Raw genomic sequence first — 22,354 nt, forward strand, 5'->3', positions numbered from 1 at the left:
ATTTTTGACAGCTTAATTTGTGATCCGGTCCGTGAACTATGGATTTAATTTTTTTGAATCCACCACCGATCCGTGAGTCTGATAATTCAATTTGATCCAATCAGATCGGATCGGATTCGCGAATTATTTGCCCACCTCTAATAAAATTTCCTGAACTATCACATCTAGTAGCAAAATGGGCCCTCGACTATATTTTATTAAATAACAATAACACTCCTTATTGAATTACACTTATTCTATTTTTTTTTTATTGAAATAATTTCTGAAAAAATTTCATACTACTCCATTTTAGTGCTATATTCTCAATTTCGTAGTATAACACTTTTCGATTCAAAAGTAATATTTTGTGACATGTAAAAGTGTCAAATGAGTGTTTACGGCGATGTGTTATGAATGTTCGTTCCTCCATGTCCGAATGTCCCATGCATCAGACAGAATTCTCATTCTATGTACTTTGTCTATGCATCATATATATATATATATACACACACCATACATATACATCAATTCTGCTCAACAATCATTTTGTATGTGGCACCTCACCTCCACATATATTTACCGAATACCGACTAATACACTCATTTATATAAAAAAAGAAAAAAAGAATAACACACCTCACCCCCACGCTATACAGTCGCGCGTTGGCCAATGATACTCCCACAATAATCAACAAACCATTGGGAAACGAGCATTTCCTCCCAGATCTAGCCACCAATTCTATAAATAACCACGTACATTGCATCTCCAACCTGTGTCGTTCTCTTCTCTCTACACACCCTCTCTCTCTCTCTAACTAAGAACCAGTCTCAGACCCCTCCGGTTCTACCTCTTCCTAGAGGTACGCTCACATTCCACGTTTCTAGCATAACTACTTGCTTCTATTGCTAAAAACCTAAATCTCTGTTTATCACTCTGTTTTTCTTCTTAATCTCTCCTCATTTTTCGATCTTTAATTCTTGTTGCTTAACTTGTGCTTGAAGATTGATTATACGCAAGAGATGACTTCGTATGGCTCTTGGCTCTTGCTTGATTCGATTCTAAAGATATATGATCTCGTGTTTTCCTGTTATAGTTTCTTGGATTTTCTTCACAAATCATATATGGATGTACTTATATGGTAGATCTAGTGGTGTCTTATGTTGTAATTTGTAGATCTGGTTTTAGATATTTACTCTTTAATAGATCTGATTCGGAAGGACCTTTGGAGTGGTTATGGATTCATTTAATTCTGTCGGTGTTGTGCGTCTCTTCCAAATTCCTCACACTTGCTCTGTTTTGCTTTTTAGATATGGATTCATATAATTCTGTCGGTGTTATGTGCATCGTCTACATTATGCACAATTGCTCTGTTTTGCTTTTTAGATCTGTATCTCATTTGTGTAGATCTAATCTTTAGTTACTTGTCTTTATTAGCTAAAGTTATTCACACGCACATATTAAAAACATTTATTAATCAGAAACTTATATACGTTATCTGCTTTTAATTATAGTGATCCTCTTGCTTTAATCAATCATACGCATTTTGGAAATCATTTCAATTTTTTTTGAGAAGCATAATTTATCTTTGCCTTTTTGCTCTAAAATGGCAATTATTTAAAACATGTTGAAAAAGTGCAGATGTGGCAGTGACATTTTTGATAATTAGTTTTATAAAATGAAAGGATGAAAACTCCTCATCCTGTCTCATAATGTGTGTAGGATAATACGTAGGTCTTCACTCAACAATTAGTTACTGAATAAAGACAGAGTGATTTTGTTTGATTTGGTGAACCAGAACAATGGCCTCTCACATTGTTGGATATCCTCGCATGGGGCCAAAGAGAGAGCTCAAGTTTGCTTTGGAATATGGCTAAAGTTATTCATATATGTATATATATATATGTATTTAAAAACATTTATTAATCATAAACTTATTATATATGTTCTCTACTTTTAATTATAGTAATCCTCTTATTTCAATCAATCATGCACATTTTGGAAATCATTTCAATGTTTTTGAGAAGCATAATTTATCTCTGCATTTTGCTCTAAAATGGCAATTATGTAAACCATGTTGAAAAAGTGCAAATCTGGCTGCTGTTGTGGTGAAAACTCTTCATCTTGTCTCATAACGTGTATAGAACCTACTTTCCTGTGTGATTTTCTATTATGATGCCTAATATTGTCTGATTTTAGTTATTTTTTATTCCATGTATGTTTATATATATAAATACACGTGTCTTGATTGTTAAATCAACAATTAGTTATCGAATAAAGGCAAATCCTTTTGTTTGATTTGGTGAGCCAGAACAATGGCCTCTCACATTGTTGGATATCCTCGTATGGGGCCAAAGAGAGAGCTCAAGTTTGCTCTGGAATCCTTCTGGGATGGGAAGAGCACTGCCGAGGATTTGCAAAAGGTGTCGGCTGATCTCAGGTCTTCCATCTGGAAGCAGATGTCTGATGCTGGCATCAAGTACATTCCTAGCAATACATTCTCTTACTATGATCAGGTGCTTGACACAACCGCAATGCTTGGGGCTGTTCCCCCCAGATATGGTTGGACTGGTGGTGAGATTGGATTTGACACTTACTTTTCAATGGCCAGAGGTAATGCCTCTGTACCTGCTATGGAAATGACGAAGTGGTTTGACACCAACTAGTAAGTGATTAATCAATCCTCAAGACATAATCATTACTGTGATACTGACTGTTGTATACTGATGAGTTATGGTCTGTACATTGATGCAGCCATTTCATTGTCCCTGAATTGGGACCTGAAGTGAAGTTTTCTTATGCTTCTCACAAGGCCGTAATTGAATACAAGGAGGCTAAGTCGGTAAGTTCTTTGGAACAGTTCTCCTTCCTTTTACTTTTGCATATCCGTTTCAACTAAGCAGTTTGCTAATTTATAAAATTTTGTGGAGTCCATTTATGGAGATTAGCAGCATAAAGGGTTGAAATGCTAAGAGGAATAGATGGTAATTTAGAATTTAGTGGCATATATTTGTCAGAGACAAAGTTGGAAAAGTTATACTACTTGAAAAATTGAATTTGTGTGATCTATGTAAGTTTTAGATTTTATAATGTACGTGATATGTCTTAATCTTCAATTCAATTTCAAACCTTGGACCTGTAAATATGCCACTGAAACATCTTGCTACATTCTTCCTCTAGTCAATTTCTTATTCACCAGGAGAAAAAAATAGTTCATATGTGGATTACATGATCCTTGTCGCCATCTATCCAATACTTCTAACTGTTCTCTATTCCTCTATGTTTGCACTGTGGGATGTGTTTTTGGTTCCTTGGGTGGACGGATGAGCTTTCGTTGCTGTTCAATCTGGTGTCATTTTTCTTTGTTGATCTCCTAATTTAATTTGGTTGGAGTGGCACTATTTGGAAGGAATATGAGAGAAAATCGATTAAAATGGTTTGGTCGGTTAGGAAAAATGAGGTCCTTGACTCCTAGTTAATGGTAACGTTTGGGGAAGGGGAAGACCAAAACTAATGTGGGTTGAGATAGTTTGGAAAGAAACGATAGCATGTAGTTTTTATGAGGCTATGATGTTATATAGAGCGGAATGGCAAAAGAAAATCCATGTTGCTAGTCTAATATGGTTGGGAAAAAGGCTTTGTTGAGTTTAGTTGAATATTTTTGCTAATTGCTATAATTTTTCTCATTGCTAATTGCTGTCAACTTTAGTAGCTCTAAACTGGTATAGTGTCTCTTTGCTAATTTGATTGGCCACTTCCATGCAGCTTGGAGTAGACACTGTTCCAGTTCTTGTTGGACCTGTCTCCTACTTGTTGCTTTCTAAGCCTGCAAAGGGTGTTGAGAAGAATTTTCCTCTTCTTTCCCTTCTAGAAAAAATCCTTCCCATCTACAAGTAAGAATTGTACTTTTGGTTCTGCATATATTTTGTGACCACTCCAAATTTGTTATAACAAAAAGTCCTTCCGCAGGGAAGTTGTAGCTGAGTTAAAGGCAGCTGGTGCATCCTGGATTCAGTTTGATGAACCCACACTTGTGAAGGATCTCGAGTCTCATCAATTGCAAGCATTCACTGGTGCCTACTCTGAGCTAGAGTCATCTCTATCTGGCTTGAATGTTATCATCGAGACCTACTTTGCTGATGTTCCTGCCGAGGCATACAAAACTCTCACTGCTCTGAAGGGTGTCTGTGGTTTTGGTTTTGATTTAATTCGTGGACCAAAGACTCTTGATTTGATCAAGAGCGGATTTCCGTCTGGGAAATACCTCTTTGCTGGAGTGGTTGATGGAAGGAACGTCTGGGCAAATGATCTTGCTGCATCTCTCAGCACCCTGCAGTCTCTTGAGGGCATTGTGGGAAAAGGTATCATTGTTCACTTCATTTTTTTCATGGTTTTCTATATTTAATCACCGTAGACAATTTTATCTATTTATAATTCTGTCATGTAGACAAGCTTGTGGTCTCTACATCCTGCTCGCTTCTCCACACTGCTGTTGATCTGGTTAACGAGACTAAGCTGGACAAAGAACTCAAATCATGGCTTGCATTTGCTGCTCAAAAAGTTGTTGAAGTGAATGCCCTGGCAAAAGCATTGGCTGGTCAAAAAGATCAGGTATTTGACTTTTTAAGCATCCATTGCTCTACATACATACTGTAAATATACGGGCAATTTGTTCCATTGTGTACTCAATCAAGATTGAAGATGGCAGTAATTTGTGCCTTTTAACGACATGATTGGCTGCATACTCATTGATGATATGGGTTCATTTTCAGGCATTCTTCTCTGAAAATGCTGCCGCTCTGGCCTCAAGAAAATGCTCTCCAAGGGTGACTAACGAGGCTGTTCAGAAGGCTGTAAGTGATTCTCTCAGTTTCCATTCTTCAGCCTTGTCAATTGGCTGCACTGCTGTCATTATTTTCGACTCAACAAAAACTTGCTCCCTTTGGCTTTTCAGGCTGCTGCTTTGAAGGGTTCTGACCACCGCCGTGCTACAAATGTTAGTGCCAGACTTGATACTCAGCAGAAGAAGCTTAATCTTCCAATCTTGCCAACAACCACCATTGGGTCTTTCCCTCAAACAATCGAGCTCAGAAGAGTTCGCCGTGAATATAAGGCTAAAAAGTGAGTGGTTTCAGCCAATTTTCCTTGTGTTATTCCATATACCATCCATTTCTCTGCACCATGTTCTGAAAATGCTACTGTCTTTAGGATTTCTGAGGCTGACTATGTTAAGGCCATAAAGGAGGAGATCAACAAGGTTGTCAAGCTACAGGAGGAGCTTGATATAGATGTCCTGGTTCATGGAGAACCCGAGGTTAGTTATGATTTATGCAGGGGCTAGTGAATAAAAGCAATAAGATACATCTCCTTTTGTCTTAAGGTTCAAATAAAATAATAATTTATGCATTATAAGTGCTTGAAGGATTCGTCTTCTGACTATTCAGTGGATTGTTCTTGTTGTAGAGGAATGATATGGTTGAGTATTTCGGAGAGCAGTTGTCTGGCTTTGCGTTCACTGTCAATGGGTGGGTTCAATCTTATGGATCTCGTTGTGTGAAACCACCCATCATTTATGGTGATGTGAGCCGCCCCAAGGCAATGACCGTCTTCTGGTCCTCAATGGCTCAGAGCATGACTGCCCGACCAATGAAGGGAATGCTTACTGGCCCTGTGACAATTCTTAACTGGTCTTTCGTCAGGAATGATCAGCCCAGGTACTGAAAGAACCCTGCAAAGGATGAGAAAATTTACAGAAAAGAAACTGGTCTCTTATTATTTAATATTATGTTATTAATCACTTTTAACATATTTGCCCATTTCCAGATTTGAAACTTGCTATCAGATTGCTTTGGCCATTAAGGATGAAGTAGAAGATCTTGAGAAAGCTGGCATCAATGTCATCCAAATTGATGAGGCTGCTTTGAGAGAAGGCTTGCCTCTTAGAAAATCAGAGGAATCTTTCTACTTGGACTGGGCTGTCCACTCCTTCAGGATCACTAACTGTGGCGTTCAAGACACCACACAGGTATTGCCCTCCACCCCATAATTTGTGCCTTGACTTGGGTTATTTGCTTTTTATTTCCTCAGTTCTCTTTTGGTTTTTTGATGGGCTCATCTCCTGCAAACTGACAGATTCACACGCACATGTGCTACTCTAACTTCAATGACATTATCCACTCAATCATCGACATGGATGCCGATGTGATTACCATTGAGAACTCTCGATCTGATGAGAAGCTCCTCTCAGTCTTCCGGGAGGGAGTGAAATACGGTGCTGGAATCGGGCCCGGTGTCTATGACATCCACTCCCCTAGAATACCATCAACAGAAGAAATTGCAGACAGAATTAACAAGATGCTTGCAGTGCTCGAAACCAACATCTTGTGGGTCAACCCTGACTGCGGGCTCAAGACTCGTAAGTACACCGAAGTGAAGCCAGCCCTCCTAAACATGGTTGCCGCTGCCAAGCTACTCCGCACCCAGCTTGCTAGCGCTAAGTGAGGTGTTTTGGAGCAAGTGATTGGAGTTAAAATCCTTCCAACTTATTATTTTCTTGATATTGACTGAGCAGAAGGAAAAGCCTCTATTGATTTAATAACTGTGCTTGGTGATGAAAATAGGCGTAGTCGGCCCTTTGGGCATTTTGTTTGATTTGTTTCTTTTTTAATATTCTGTTCTTTTGGGGTTCTTTTTGCCTTCAATTCATTTGTAAGGCACCATATTTTAATTAGGGCACGTTGGGAAGGAAATTTATGAAATGTCACCGCGGGTGTATGCGTTAATTTGTGTATTAATGTGTTGTATTACACTATCCCTTTATGATATGAAGAATGTGATTTTTATCCAAATAAATTTGGTCTTGAGCTTTGAACATTGATGTTTCTTTGATACACTTGGATTAAAAGTTTCAAGATATAGTTTAAAAGACTAAAATGAAACCAACACCGCTAATGATCCACTTTTGTCAATTCGAGTCATCAACCAGTGAGCAAAAATGGCTCCTAAAAGTACAAATATGGACCAACCAAACGTTGCATACATTTTATGTTGAACATGCACATTTAATGAGAATTTGATAAATGGTTGGTAGGCAGGCAGAGCCTTCAGGAGATGGCGATACAAGTTCTGAAGACGTGCCCCACTTAATTTTCTTTCAGTACTTACTGTACATAACGAGGCAGATGTGAGAAGTAGAAAAATATCGATGTGAGAAGTAGAAAAATATCACTACTTAATTTTCTTTCAGTACTTACTGTACATAACGAGTCAGATGTGAGAAGTAGAAAAATATCGATGTGAGAAGTAGAAAAATATCACTACTCTACTGCATTTGTGTGTTCTTTGTCGTCTTCTAGGAATAAAATATTCAGTGTCCACTGTGCACGGGCAAATCTCAACCGTTCTACACGCACTGGCACGTGGCTCAGATTAGTCACGTGCACACTGAATATTACTCGTGGAGGAATTCTTTATCTGGAAAAGTCCAAGTGGCTTTCACATGAGGTGCTGTATCACATGTTTAAAATACCAATGTACTAAAGTTATTTACAAAAGTGATGGGGGATGCGAGAGCTACAAACGTGCCTAGACGCTGATATATTATAAAATCAGTAACAAATCATTGTAAATTTTACAATAATCAGCTACCATTAATACATCGATTGGATATTATCAATTAGCTCAAATGACATGCGTGATACATAATGGTCTGATCAACTTAAACTTTAAAATATGAAACAAATAAATCATGACCTTGTCTGAAACCCAACATATGAAACATGTTTGACAGAAGGGTTGCTCAAGCTAGACTCGTCCAAACAAAAAATATAGTTGGGCGGGCACCTTCGAACAAACATGCTTGCAGAAATGGTAAGATAATGAGCACGAGAATACAGGATTTCCGTGAATCGATCATACCCATGGATTAGTTATACATCAATTATTCCCCTTATCAATACACTGGATAAGCAGGTGATAGCCTTTAATCTAACCAACTAGACTGTTAGCACATGCAGTCTGAAAGCCAAGTACACACCAACCAGTTGGTCTCTCAACTCTGAACGATCCAAAATGCGTATATTTCATTAGAAACTACCAATACCATAAACGAATATATTTTTGACCTCCATAGTATTTTTTAAAGATAATACCAAAGAGGAAGCTGAACAAGTAAGCACATCAGCACATGAATATCTACAATTACATGATTTAAATAAAAAAATTTGGATCACAAGTTACAGCACTGACTAGAATGTAACTATTAAACTCACATAACCACTCTTTTAAGATTATTGAGGGCTTTCTTTGCAACCTTGAACTTCTTTTCAAGGGATTCTTCACCACTCACAACATACTTTTTGATGAAAAACTCGATTCCACTTCTAAGTGATTCATACTCAGGAGTGACAGCTATACGCGTGAATATGTTCCAAATGAGACTATCAGAATGCTCAAAGATGGCCTCAAATAGCATGCGGAAATGCATAATTCTTTTGGGACTTAGCTGCATGGTGTCACCTAGTTCAATGACCTTCAAGAAAGAAATAGACAGGGTAAAAGAAGACACCATCTCTGCAACAAATTTTGATAGGTGCATTGATCTGATCAGCTGCATTGACTCTAGCTCTTTGAAGTGGTCCCATAGGCAATACTGTGAAATAAGATCAGCGAAAAAGAAAATAAAAATTTAAGCTAACAAGAAGAAAAAGCTCTCAGGAAATGCAAATTGACATCAATATATTAGCATTACGACACACACTTTGCCACATTTTATCAAAGCATAAAGGTTCAGCCACATGTTTGCCAATTCTACCCGAATTGTAAGATTTTACAAGCAGCATTTCATAAATAATTTTAATATAAAGCTGTAGGCATGCACATATAAGGTGTTTACTTCAGGAACTTTTTAGCATTGATTTTAAGTTGAGAGCTTCCAGGCTCAACTTAAGAATTGGCAATATTGCTCAACATAAATTGTTAATCCACTACAACAAAATTTATGGAAGTACCGCATCGGAATTAGGCACCTTATATGCAATATGTACACAGCTTATGTCAAAACTGTTTATGAAATGATGCAAGCACCTTCTCAAGTCATACAATTCAGATGAGAGCCCAGGAAAAACTCATTGTTATGTTTTAGATATGGTATGAGATCATATTCAAAACTTTGACCTTTCCTTTTCATTACGATTTTAATATCCCCTGTACTCTTCATTGTGATATACTTTTATTACAAGCTTACAAATTACACTGCATAAGATACCAAATAAAACTCTTCCGAAAAAAATTTAATCCTAAAATCGGAAGTAATACCTGTAAAGTGAACTTATGGTTTTTGTCATGGCTGCATAATTTAGTAGCCAGAACAGAGTAATACTTATTATACACTTTCTCTTGTAAACAGCACTCTACCAGAACTCGCATGATCTCTCTATCCTACAAACATAACATAAAGAATTAATACAAATCACGAAGAAAGATAATTGGCAAAGAGTTAAATTAAGCAAATAAGGATACCTACCTGTTTGCCTTGCAAATCCAACCTTAGAATTTTCTCAAATGCATCAATGTAGTCCTCCGCACTCATTATTACACAAAAGATTGCCTTTCTGGCATCTGTGTTCATCCTTTGTGCAGCAGCAAGCTGCAGCATTTTCTGGGCTTCAAGGGTCTCCCTGTCAATGGTGCTGGCAACCTCTTCAACATCGTCTGTCATGGAAGTAGTATCCCCAGATAACCACCATTGGCCCTTCTTGTCAGGATTTAGAAGCTTACTCCATTTGAGTCCTCGAATTAAAACATCTACCACTCTTAACTGCAAATAAAGGATTAACACAAAAAAATAGGATAAGCACACATGCCTGCGCGTGAGCATGCACAGATCCACACACCAAACACAATAACCAAATGCTAATACACAAGATCATATTACCCAATTCTAAACTTGCAATTGACTCAGAAATAATAAGGAACTACCTCGGATGCTACTTCTCAATCGTACACCTTAAAATACCCAATGTTGACCTTGTTATTCTTATAAAATGGCCATCCTCACATTCTCACTCCCGGCTGTGGTAACCTAGATTAAACCTAATAATATTCCTTCAGTTCCGTCAAAAAAAAAAAAAAAAATCCTTGGGTCAACAATATATTGCTTATTCTTCTTTTTCCTTCTATTCTCTTGATTCTTCCACTAACTATAGTTATAAAATTAATCTCGTTGTCTTAAGGTATTCCATTAACATTTAGCCAAGCAAGCTGAAAAATATAGCGGAGGAAGACACAAAGTGATAGCACCATGAAACTCAAGCTGATTTGATACCTGCTGTGGCCTGGTAGCACCAAAGGAACTAGGGAGTAGGGAAAGATGTAGCACAATTACAACAAGATTACAGGGAATTTCTGAACCAAGACAGGAAGGAAGGGAGAGGAGGGGGTGTGTGTGAACTATGTTAAAAAAAAAAAAACACAGCAGTAATAATATTCTATAATGATAACATGTCATATATGATAAAACAAGAAACTTTGCTTAATTCAACTATAAATTTTGTAGTCGCGATATATGGTCATCAATAGTAATATATTGTCCATAACAAGAGGAAGCACAACCGATATATGCGCAAAGCGTACAGGAGCAGAAGAACTAAAAGCTTTAATCAATTCCCCTACAAAACTACGAGAGTGAATAAAAGAATATGATAATCCTCAGATAACAAAAAATCAGAAGTGCTCAATATAATATTCTTAAACTTATGAACAAACAACTCCACACGGCTACATGAGACACAAAAGCACAACCTGCAATGTCAAATGACCTCTTTTGGAAACATAACCACCAATCAACAGCCAAGCCTCTCCATCACTAAATGAGGCATGACCCAACAGTCACCAAAAAGAATATACAAAATATATTACGTACACCTAACCACTGTTTAATGGAGAAAGAGATGACCTATATCATCCCGGTAATCTTGCAAGTACAGCACCAAATATGTAGAGTCAATATCTATAGCCAATATTGACTCTACATATTTTACAATAAAAAAAACAAAATTATGTTTTTCGATATAGTATCATATATTGTCCATATTTTATTATATATACGGTAAAAGAGGGAAAAAAATATACGATGAAAACAGTACAACTGTTAAATCCTTTTTCTAAGGATCAATTGCTATATCAGATTCTTTAAACGGAGTAAATGATGAAACAGAACATGGTGAGATGGACAGACAGAAAAAAAAAAAAAAAAAATAGATAACAACTGCCATCACAAAGACGAAAGCTAATTTAAAATTAATTAGATAGATGAAACTAAATTTAAATTATAGATATTTTAGTTTGAAACAAGATGTTGGACAATTAGCTCCTCCAAAACTCGTCCCGTTTCTTTTAAAAAAATGAAGTACCTAAGAGGGAATCAATTCACCCCCAATGTGAATAGGGTTTTTAATGAATGACGGGTTTGATAAACAAAATTTGTTACCAGGATTTATTAGGGTTTAAAGGCTGCAGAAGCTCGGACATAGAAGTTGAGAGAAAATATCAAATAAGGGTTCTAAAATCAACTGGACTTATAACCTAGCTCTTTCATTCAAAAAAAGACCTCAAACAATTTATATTTTTTGTAAGACAAATATAATCCTCCAGTTATGTGTGTCCCTAATGTTTCTGCCAACTATCCTGTGGCATCCCACACATATCCCAAATTAAATGATAAAATTTTCTACTGTTCAGTCATGTTTAATACTCTATCTAACATGGAGACAGCTCCTCTAGAGGAGTGTCCATGCTCCATAGATAGTACGCCATAGGCTGTGATTCCTTTTAACAAAGCACAAATCACGTAACACGTGGAATATTATAAGCCCAGGGTAGGTCAGAGATGCGACAGGAAAAGGTGGGTACGTGGCATCTCATCTGCCTGGAGTGGGTTAAGAATGCAACAAGATGAGGTGGAGTTCATGGGTCAATCCATTGTAACAAAATTCATAAATAAATTAATAAACAGAATAGCTAATAAAAATCAATTTGGAAGACCTTCTGCAGCCATTTCTTTATCCGTGTATGCTGTTCAGTATCATCTTTTGGCCTTTTCTTGTTGTTCTTGATATCAAATATGGTTTCAAGCATGAACTCCATCTGCAAGGATGGCCGAGTAAGAAAACTGCAGAAGAAAATAAAAAAGGTACGTAGCATTTAAGTATTTCATGAAAGGCATACTCTTCTGCTTGTCAAACGTTCTTGGTCGTTTCCTGAGGAGGCCTTCAGTTCATTTACCCTATTCTGAACACTCTGAATGAAATTTTTCATTGCAGTAGGATCATCACCCCTTAGTTTCATCCCACAACCTGCTCATTTAAAGAGTCTGTTATGCATGACAAATTTTTTTCTTGCATAATAGTCTTATAAATGACACATCAAATATGAAAGTTCATTCAGTGTAATCATACACACACACACACACACAAGCGCGCACAAACCCAAAGAATAGAACCACCAGTAAGGGTAACTCATAATAACAGGAATATCCCTGGTTTCCTCTTAACCTTGAGGGCCCAACACATGGAATATTCCTGGAGCCCCGTTGGTCAGAGTAAATCATAATAACGGGAAGTACCTGATTTGCTCTTTCCCTTGAGGGCCCAACCCATGGAATTTCCTGGAGCCCCATTGGCCAGAGGTAACTTTTTCACATGGCACACAAGTTTGAGAATGGGTGTGTAGCCCATGCGAAGGGTGGGGATACCCCTCTGTGATCACGCAAAACAAAAAGGGAAAAGAAGAAGGAGAAGAAAGAACAAAAAGGAGATGGGAAGGAAAGGCAAGTATTTGAAGTGCAGCCTTTATACAAGCTGGAAGTTAATGTTCATATATACATACATATATATATATATATATATATACATACATACATATATATATATATATTTGCAGTGTTGATGTTCAATTAAATTATATTTTCTAACTACATGTTAAATTATGAAAACCAAATACAAATTTTACCTCCTTTTTCTTCTTTTATTTTCTTTTTCTGTTTTGAAAGTGATTGATTGCACAGAAACAAAGAAAGAAACAAAAAATATTGCTATTGAAAATGGCTTACATTGTAGAATAGTCAAGATTGTTGAAACATCTATCTCTGTCAACCGCTTGCTCAGGATAATCATGAAGTCGTATATCAACTCACTGAAAGGCATCATCATTAGGCACTGCTTTTCTGACAGGATTGCTAGAATGTTCATAACTAAAGTGAAAACATTCTAATGAATTTTCGTAAGGATAACAACAGTTTCCATTTGCTGTGATGTGATGCCACCGCAATGTATCTGATCACAGAACGGTTATTGCAGTGATATCTTACCCCACCCCCCACCACCCACCCCCACCCCCTTCTTTTTTCCCGAAGTGGCCAATCCGGTAATATGCTGAAACCAAATATATGCTTCTGCAAATTCATGCACTTCGAAATTCCAATGAACAAAAAAAAAAAACTCTAATCCGCGACAAGTTAGTTCCACTTCTTGCAGAATCTAGTGTCCAGAATGACAAAGGTTACTAACCTTGAGCAAACTCCGAAAATGTATAAATAGGAGAGTAGAAGAGTCAAATTCCGCAAGGAAAGATTGTCTTCTTCTCGGAACTCATCCTAAATACAACAAAGAAGTAATCAGAGTAAATTTTTAAAATTGCAGCAATAAAAAAAGCCATTACCTAGTATCTTCTGGGTTCATCAAGGGTGCTATAAGGGCCAAACTGGGAATAGACGTAATTTTTAGCATTATTTGCATTATGTTGGTCACCCTAAGAAGCAATGACCCTCACCCTTGGCAACCCAATTTTTCACTACTACACCAAGCAATGCCCCCTAAAGTTGCAGTAATAACAAAGAAGGAATATACATACATGTATACATACATATATCTATATATATATATATATATATATATTTTGATAAGTTACATATATCTATATATATTAAAAAAATCTAAAGCAAAAGGATGCATACAACTAATCATATGAGCTTAAGTTACGCATATGTGTAAGATAGTAATTATCAGCAACCGATTAAATCTTAAAATCGACCACTAATAAACAATATTCACAATAGCAAAATGATCCCTTTATTTTTTTTTTTTTACTTCTATAGTGACTATATACGGACTTGACATCTAGCATTATTACACAAATATCTGCCACAAACTCGAACCGAATCCTCATGCATGGCAGCCTGATTTTTTACCACAACACCAACCAATTGAACCTAGTAAAATAATTCAAATACTGTTGAAGAATTGTGCACCTCAAAACATTTAGCAAGAGAAGCAAGAAGCTTTGCACCAAAGTCAATCCCAACCAAACAAGCCATGCCTGCAACAAAAGCTGCAAAAACAGCAGCATACCTTCACATAAAAAAATACACAATAATGTCAACTGGAACAAAACAAATGAAGAAAATAACAAAAAAACAAGATATAGAAAAATCCACCGTCTTACATTAATCTTACAAGAAAAGAATAGTGCATGAAGAAGCTATCAAAACTAGCACAGTGTTATCTCCACAAATAACAAAGAACAAGTGTTCTGATGTGGAGAGATTCTGTCATCTGCAAGGTATTATTATATGCTTTTCAGAAGTTAAGGTGGAAATTTTGCTCTGAAAAAAGATAAAGAAAAAAAAGAGAAGCAGTTTCTGTGGCCACATATAATCGATATTCCACCCTTATGCACATTGTACCAATTGGAAGTGAGGTGCCAACTTATGTGTTGTAACACATCTAATATGCTGATCCTAAAAAGAGCTTTTCAAAGGAATAAGTTGTAACACATCTAATATGCTGATCCTAAAAAGAGCTTTTCAAAGGAAACCCATTGTGTTTGGGATACTAAATCCTTCCAAACCATCTCAATCCAAAAAGGACACAGGGCAGACAACTATTAGTGAAAAACTTAACTACATATCGACAGAAGAACTTCACACCTATATTAATTATTGAGAATATTAGATGTGAGACTAGTGATTTTTCTATAAACGCGGAATTGCACCAAGGGTCTGCACTAAGTCCATATTTTTTCACAATAATATTAGATGAAATCACAAAAGACCTGCAAGAAGATATTTTGTGGTGCATGTTGTTTGCCGATGACAAAGTGCTATTGGACATTTCTAAAGAAAATTTAGTAATAAAATTAGAAAGGTGGAGAAACATGTTAGAATCAAAAGGTATAAAAACAAGGACTAAAACTAAATATATGGAATGAAAATTTAGTAAAGAATCAAATATTGATAATATAATATCACGCTTTAAAAACAAAGGATTATTCAAAGTCACAATTTTCGATACTAAGGGTGGTTATGGTGAGATATATGATGATATAATAGTATTTAAGAGCATGTTAAACAAAATGGAGACATGCTAGCAAGATCTTATGCAATAAAAGAATAACAAATAAATTAAAAGGAAAAATTGATCAAGCAGTTACTCAGCCAACTATTTTATATGGCTCAGAGTGTTGCTTTAAAAAAAGAAACATGAACAGTGTATTTATGTACCGAAAATGAGGATGTCAAGGTGGATGATAGAAGTGACTAGAAGATATGATGTTACTAATCAAAATGTGAGGGAGAAATTAGGAGTGACGCCTATTAGTGATAACAGAAAACAAACTTAGGCAGTATGGATATATCCAAAGAAGATCTATAGATGCTCCAATAGGAAGAGGAAAACTAATTTGTATGGAAGGTAAGAGGCAAAGACGGTGAATGAAGTTAACTTTGGATGAAACCAGTTAAAAAATTAAACATTACATGAGAGATGACTTGTTATAGAAAATAATGGAAAAAGAGAATTCATGTGGCTGACCATTCATATGGGATTAAGGCAAGGATGATGATGATGACAATGTATGATCAAGAATCTTCAATCACCATGAGCGGAGATGCAAAGATTCATGTTTCTTCCATAGATTGCCAGAGAGTCATCATCTAGCTCTCCAGGTTCATGACAAAACAAACTTTCCGAGATGATCCAAGTCAGAAGTCAACTGATAATCCAATTCACCAAAGAGACAGAGAGAGAGGGAGGGCGAAAAAGAAAGGAGTTCATGAAATTCTCCGGCTCTCAAGATAGAAAACCAAAACAAAAAATTTTAAGTTCTACTTACCACACTTTAAATAAATTTCCATGTTATTGATACCATTACCCAAAGCAATTCAAAGGATTATTGTTGCCAAGTAAATGTACTGGCAAAATTAACAGAAGTCCCTTCCCGAAAAAGGAAGGGATGTCCACTCAAGCACATCTTATCAAGCTGAAATTCACTTCTTCCAACTTAATCAAAGAACAAGAAGACTTTCAATTATAGAGAAAAATCAATTAGGGAAGAAACTTCCTATAAGTTGGAGCTGTTGTAATGCTATTCAGTATTCAATAAATTTGTTCCCAGTACATACTTGGCACAACAAAAAAAAAAAAAAAAAAAAAATGCAGCAAATTATATCTTTACTTGCTCAATATCTTTGGTTTATTAGAAGTGAACTTGATCAAGAGAAGGGAAAGAACAAGAGTAAAATTAAAGGGGAAAAAGGAAGGATCTCCTAACTGTTCATTGCCACGAGGACCTCCAGAACACGATCCCAAAACCTCTTCACTGACAATCTGAGAACCAACACTGCGACCAACAGACTGCAAATAGGGAAGAAGATTAGAGAGTTGAGGTTGCAAAAACAGCTAGTCTATGCATATTCATCTGCAGTCAAAATTAGATTACCCCCAAACAAGATTTCGTCAATAGCTTTCTGTCCCACAACAATACGCAAAAAAATCAGTGACATTAGGGCATCTGAATACCTACCCTAATTGTTATTTAAAATTTATAAGTGGAATACTCATCCACCACAACAACGCTAAACTTCCAAATTACTGTGAAGGTAGCATGTAGACATAGAAAGACTAAAAAAAATTAAGGAAAAAAAAAAGGCTTACACGGAAGATCGAGGATATTTCCCCTGCAATAGATTCCACATTAGATTCAGACAGCTTATTTAGAAGACCTGGCAGCAATTGAGATTTAGTAAGGACATCGAATTTCAGAATCAAAGGGACTATTATATACCCAAATTCAGCCCAAGACTCCAAATTTTCATACCTCGTACACGCCTACGAATTTGGGAGACCTCTTCTGATTCACCTCCACAACGAGATCTCAAATGAGGAGCTACATACATTGCCGTTGCCACTAGTCCAGGTGCTTTGGCAGGAACTCCATCCATTGCTGCATCAGCACCAAAAGTTTTCACTGGTTCAGATACTCCAGTGGGCGTGTCGCCTACAATCTCAACTTCTGATTCTTGCTCCAATGATTTCATCTTTTTACGCTTCTTACGTGAAGAGCTCTTCTCAAGGCTTTCCTGGGCAGCTTCTTCAGCACCTGGCTTGAGTTCATCCTCAGAAAAATCAAGAATAGATGGAATTCCTTCAAAAAATATATTGATTCCGTCATCTGCTCCCCCTAATTTACCCTCCTTCACCTTGAGTTTCTTTGCAAGCTTCCTCTCCAACTTCAAATCCTCCTCAACAGAAACAACACCTTCCTGCATGTCCATTTCAAGATATTCTTCAAAATTTGTTTTCTTTCTTTTAACCGTCTTAGATGCGGTAGAATTAGGATCTTTTAAAGAATCAAACTTGTTCTTAGATTTCTTCAGCTTTTGGGGCTTCTCAGTGCCACAATCTCTCTCATCAAAAGTTCCGATTGGCTCAGATAATCCAACCACTTGGTCACCAGCCATTTCACCTTTCAGATCTTGCCCTAATGATTCAATTTTCTTACGTTTCTCTAAACCTTTCTTCCTCTTGATGATCTTCAGCTCAGTAGAATCAGGAAATTCAGAAGAATCCAATTTAGCCTCGGAGTTCTTCAGTGAGGTAGGTTGTTCCAACCTGTAATCTGTTCCATAGTTGGGATGTGTCATCAAATCATCCTTCTCTTTTAAAATTTGAGCAAACGAATTTTGAGATTTCTTCCCTTTCTTTGACTTTGAACGTGAAGAAGCTTTCTTCAATTTGCGAGTTTGCTATAAACATTAAACAAATTTAAAGATAAATTTCATCAAATTGATATACAACAGTTTTTCAATAAAAAGAATATGAAAAAAGGAAAAGGCGTAAAAAATTGTTATACTTGATGCTGGATCCATGAATCAAACTTCTTTTTCTTCTTTGCTGACCGAGCTTCTTTTCTTTGCACTCTGCGAGATTTCTCAGCCGGCTTACCATAGGGAGCTGGATAAAAAGCCAAGAAAGTGAGATTTTCTCCTTGATTCATTAATGTCAAAGCAAATTTGAAATAGACAAACAAGTAACAAAAACAGAGATCTTACCCATGGTGACAAAACTTCAACAAAATCAACTGCCAAAAAAATAAAAGTAGCATCAGTTTGCTCTTCTGATAATTGCTTGAACAATGCTTATGTAACAATAACTCAACAACTAAAACATATATTGTTCATTCTATCAAACGAATTAAAGCTTCAGAGGACTTATTCTATACACTATCGTTTACTGTATTAAATAAACTGAAATGTGAGGGAAAAAATTAATCATGTATGTGTTTGTTTAATGTATCAAATAAATTGCAGTTTGAGAGAATAATTTACGCTGTACTCTTAGAATGAGAAATTACACTGTGAAGAAGAACCTAGAACATCAAACTCTAAGTGAAACCAGGAAAAAAATATTGATAATAAACAAGCATTCGTTCAAATTAGGAAGATAAAGACAGGTAGAGAATTATTCAACAGTCAAACCCTAGAAACCGCAGATGAAGCAAATCAAATATACAAATATATATATATATATATACATACACTCATCAGTAGGGAATTGCTACTAACCTTATTGTTACTGATTCGTTCAGTCTAACGAGTCGACAAGTCAAAAAGGAAATTCGCATCAGATTTTGATATCAGAAGTCAATCAGAGGTTAATGTGAGTGCCAAGAAGAAGAGAACTAGAGGTTTAATTGGGGTTTTTGACTGGATCGTAAAAGTAGGGTTTATAAAAATCAAAGTTAACTTGAGCCTACGTACCAAATAAAATGTTTTTCACTCGAGCCCAACCAATATTATTGAGTCTGGAAAAGTTTAAGGCCTAGCCCAATAAGAGGTTGCGTGCCCACTTCAGATTCGACTGGCTATAGTTAACTGAAGTCTAACCCATTAATGAAGCCCGATTGTTAACGATCTTTATGGAGACGAGAAAAAACCCTAATCCCTACAATTAGAGAAGAGAACCCACATGGAAAAAGAAAAGAGGTACACGCTTGGGCTCAATACTTTGAGTCTGAAACTTCCCTCAGCCTAGATTTCCTCGGACTTTTGAACCATGTGACCTAATTCTCGAGCTTTTGAATCACGTGTTTATTCATTTATCCAAAAACTCGAGTTATTAGATAGTGTTACATACTCACCCATTTATACCCAATTACTTTTTCATTCGGATTCGATGTGGGACAAATGACCCTTGTTACACCAGGCCTCTTCCTTAGTCCTTGTGCCATTCTTTTTCACCGTCTCTCTCCCTACACATACAAATATATACATAATTTATATCTATATCTACATATAATTTCACACTTCTAAACATGTCATACGTGTCCGACACTTCATGATCGTATCCATTATGATCATACTTCATGATCAAATCCTACATTATTACCATACATCAGACCGAATATAATGTAACAATTTTTTTTTTTTTAATATTTGAATGACATCATTTTTAACTTATGAAACTTTTGTATAGAATATATAAATTAATTAAAATTATATGTTTGTCCCATTCAATAGATATATAAATGAAATTTATATTTGTATTAATTGTGTGTACTCCTAATTTTTTAAAATTCATATTCGTATCCGTATTCATATCGTATAATGTCGTGTATGTATCAAACTTTCTTCCTCTATCTCTCTTTCTCTCCTCCAAGATCTGAATGGGTTGTGTTTGTTAAAAATGGGCTTTCAAGTACATTTTATAAAATTTTAATCTACAGTTTCCATATAATAAAGTGTTTTAAAATTATTGTAACTTAATTTGATTTTGATCCGAATTAACTCTATAAAGTAATAAGCCTCTCCATATATGATCAAGCTTGACTTTTTATTTCATGAGAACAATCTCATTCATAGTCGAGCTCAAGTAGCATTTGTTGAATTTACAACACCATCTACAGAAAACTCACTAAAATTTTGAAAAATTCGCCAATAATTTCAAAACAGCTGCGGGAGATAATACTTAAATTATAGAGCCTTGACCAAGAATTGTTTCGAGTACTATTCTGTGAGTATGATACATTTGTGTGTGTGTGTGAGAGAGAGAGCGAGAGAGAGAGAGAGAGAGATGTTAATGCTTATAGTATAGATTTTGATTGCTATTCTATGGTCATTAGATCAATGTAGATGTAAGGATATTGAAAATTTCAAAAACTTGCTGAACCAATCATTTGTTAATATTCAGATGAGGATTTTATTAAAGGGAAAAACAAAAAAAATTACCAGGCATTTAAGATAGAAAACCATAACAATTAGCTAAAAATAAGGTTTGGTGTGCCACATTTAGACAGAATCATGTGGCCACAGTTTCAGCTGCCAATGCATTTATACAGAGACACCCATCCAATTTGCTGTCAGGTTTTCTGGTAGCTCTTCTCTGAACAACCCATTTCTTCTGTCATCCAGAGCTGCCAGAGAACAATCCTACTCCTTAACAAACATTATAAATACATGTCCTGTAATTAAGTTTTTTGTACATTACATTTTACTACTACAATAATTCCAAAATGGCTCGCCTAAATGTTCTTGCCATCGCCCTCCTTGCTGCTCTCATTCCCATTGCCACTCTCGCCAAAGAGATCGTTGTCGGAGATGATGCAGGATGGATTACAAAATTTGATTATGTAAGTTGGGCCAAGAAACAGGACTTCCAGGTCGGAGACACTCTAGGTAACCAATTCAATCATTCCAAATGCTTCATTAATCATCCTGTGTCACGTCCTGTGTCATTACATTGCTTATGCAACAACTTCTTTATACACTAACAATCTACACGCAGCACAGGATCCCCTCCACACATGAGGGGATTCAAATTCTACCTCGTGTACCTAAAGGTCACCAGGTTAGAACATTCCACATGCTTCATTAGTCATTCTATGTTACATTATGCATCATTACATTCGTTATGCAACAACATTTTTATTTTATTTTATGTATATGTTACACTAGCAATCTACACGCAGCACAAGATCCCCTCCTATGTGGAGGGGATTCGGATTCTACGTCGTGTACCAAAAAGTCACCAGGTTAGAACGGTTCCACGTTATTGACTATATATAAAATTTGAATATTGCAGTTTTCAAGTATCCTCAGGGGGCTCATAATGTGATTAAGGTGGATGAAAATGCCTACAAGAATTGCGCTATCCCACCGGCAGGTCCGGCAAATCCGGTATTGGCTTCAGGAAAGGATGTGATTTCTTTGGATGCACCAGGAAAGAAATGGTTCCTATGTGCGATACCCGGGCATTGTGAGAAAGGTGGACAGAAGTTGGAGATTGAGGTGAAAGCAGGAGGAGGAAAGACTGCAGCAGCACCTACTGCAACACCTACAGCAGCACCTAAGTTAGCCCCAGCTCCTACCGATGCCAAGTCAGACAACAAAACAGCTGCCACTTCTCCAGCGGCCGCCACGCCCTCCGGTGACGGGGCTCCAGCTCCTGCACCCGCAAGCTCAGCAAACGGACTCAATGGCTATCAGCTACCTTTGGCAATTGTGGGGGCAATTGCAGCTCTGGCCATCTTTTAAGTGCAACTATTAGTTTATTTTTATTTCTTCAAAAATGGGATTTGATTTTCTTGGTTTGGAATGGTAAATATTTCTAAGTAATAACGCTTTGAAATATTGCTGAATCAAATGATTTTAAGAGATTTGAACAAGTGTTTTGTAGTTTGGTTTTGACTTTTTCTTTTAGTTGGAACCAGCTAGCATCGCTCATAATATTCAAAAAAAAAAAAAATTGCAATTTTAATGGCTTGGAAGGAATAATTTTCCTTCCATTTTTTTTTTATAAAACAAATTGTATAATTGAATCCGTCTATGTCAATAGATTGATATATAATGACTGTTTTCGACCTTTTCATGCCATACCTAATGGAATATTTCGATCGGCTGGAAATATTTTAATGTGAAAGGAATGCGCAACATAAAATAATTGAATCGTCTTTGCACAACAAACAATGACAGAAACATTTTGACAAACTTCAAGTACTCAATCAATATGATATAATCTCTGACCCAAATTTTTAGAATTTCACTAGA

General features: G+C 36.4%; 3 protein-coding genes across 3 annotated transcripts; 2 read left to right on the forward strand and 1 right to left on the reverse strand.

The window, feature by feature from the left end:
- The first annotated feature begins 703 nt into the window (after positions 1-703).
- On the forward strand, positions 704-6,828 carry LOC132293157 (5-methyltetrahydropteroyltriglutamate--homocysteine methyltransferase). The gene is made up of 12 exons (XM_059790504.1): positions 704-838; positions 2,288-2,641; positions 2,731-2,818; positions 3,742-3,869; positions 3,946-4,337; positions 4,424-4,587; positions 4,749-4,829; positions 4,931-5,097; positions 5,185-5,290; positions 5,440-5,690; positions 5,800-6,001; positions 6,109-6,828. The coding sequence occupies exons 2-12, from the start codon at positions 2,292-2,294 to the stop codon at positions 6,475-6,477; spliced, it is 2,298 nt and encodes a 765-aa protein (XP_059646487.1). The 5' UTR covers positions 704-838; positions 2,288-2,291; the 3' UTR covers positions 6,478-6,828.
- A 1,198-nt stretch (positions 6,829-8,026) lies between these two features.
- LOC132293158 (uncharacterized) lies at positions 8,027-19,012 on the reverse strand. Its single transcript, XM_059790505.1, has 14 exons — positions 18,875-19,012; positions 18,362-18,390; positions 18,163-18,263; positions 17,128-18,055; positions 16,965-17,032; positions 16,582-16,664; positions 14,282-14,381; positions 13,542-13,627; positions 13,085-13,167; positions 12,202-12,329; positions 12,019-12,120; positions 9,500-9,793; positions 9,292-9,414; positions 8,027-8,626 (listed from the first exon to the last, which is right to left on the reverse strand). The coding sequence occupies exons 2-14, from the start codon at positions 18,363-18,365 to the stop codon at positions 8,243-8,245; spliced, it is 2,484 nt and encodes an 827-aa protein (XP_059646488.1). The 5' UTR covers positions 18,366-18,390; positions 18,875-19,012; the 3' UTR covers positions 8,027-8,242.
- Positions 19,013-20,693: 1,681 nt separating this feature from the next.
- On the forward strand, positions 20,694-22,182 carry LOC132284972 (blue copper protein 1a-like). The gene is made up of 2 exons (XM_059787121.1): positions 20,694-20,983; positions 21,390-22,182. The coding sequence occupies exons 1-2, from the start codon at positions 20,821-20,823 to the stop codon at positions 21,839-21,841; spliced, it is 615 nt and encodes a 204-aa protein (XP_059643104.1). The 5' UTR covers positions 20,694-20,820; the 3' UTR covers positions 21,842-22,182.
- The last annotated feature ends 172 nt before the right edge of the window (positions 22,183-22,354 follow it).

The sequence above is a fragment of the Cornus florida genome, unplaced genomic scaffold (assembly GCF_030987335.1).
Source record: "Cornus florida cultivar Cherokee Brave unplaced genomic scaffold, ASM3098733v1 CherokeeBrave_3.0.0_Hap2_Chr02, whole genome shotgun sequence".
Lineage (NCBI taxonomy): Eukaryota > Viridiplantae > Streptophyta > Magnoliopsida > Cornales > Cornaceae > Cornus > Cornus florida.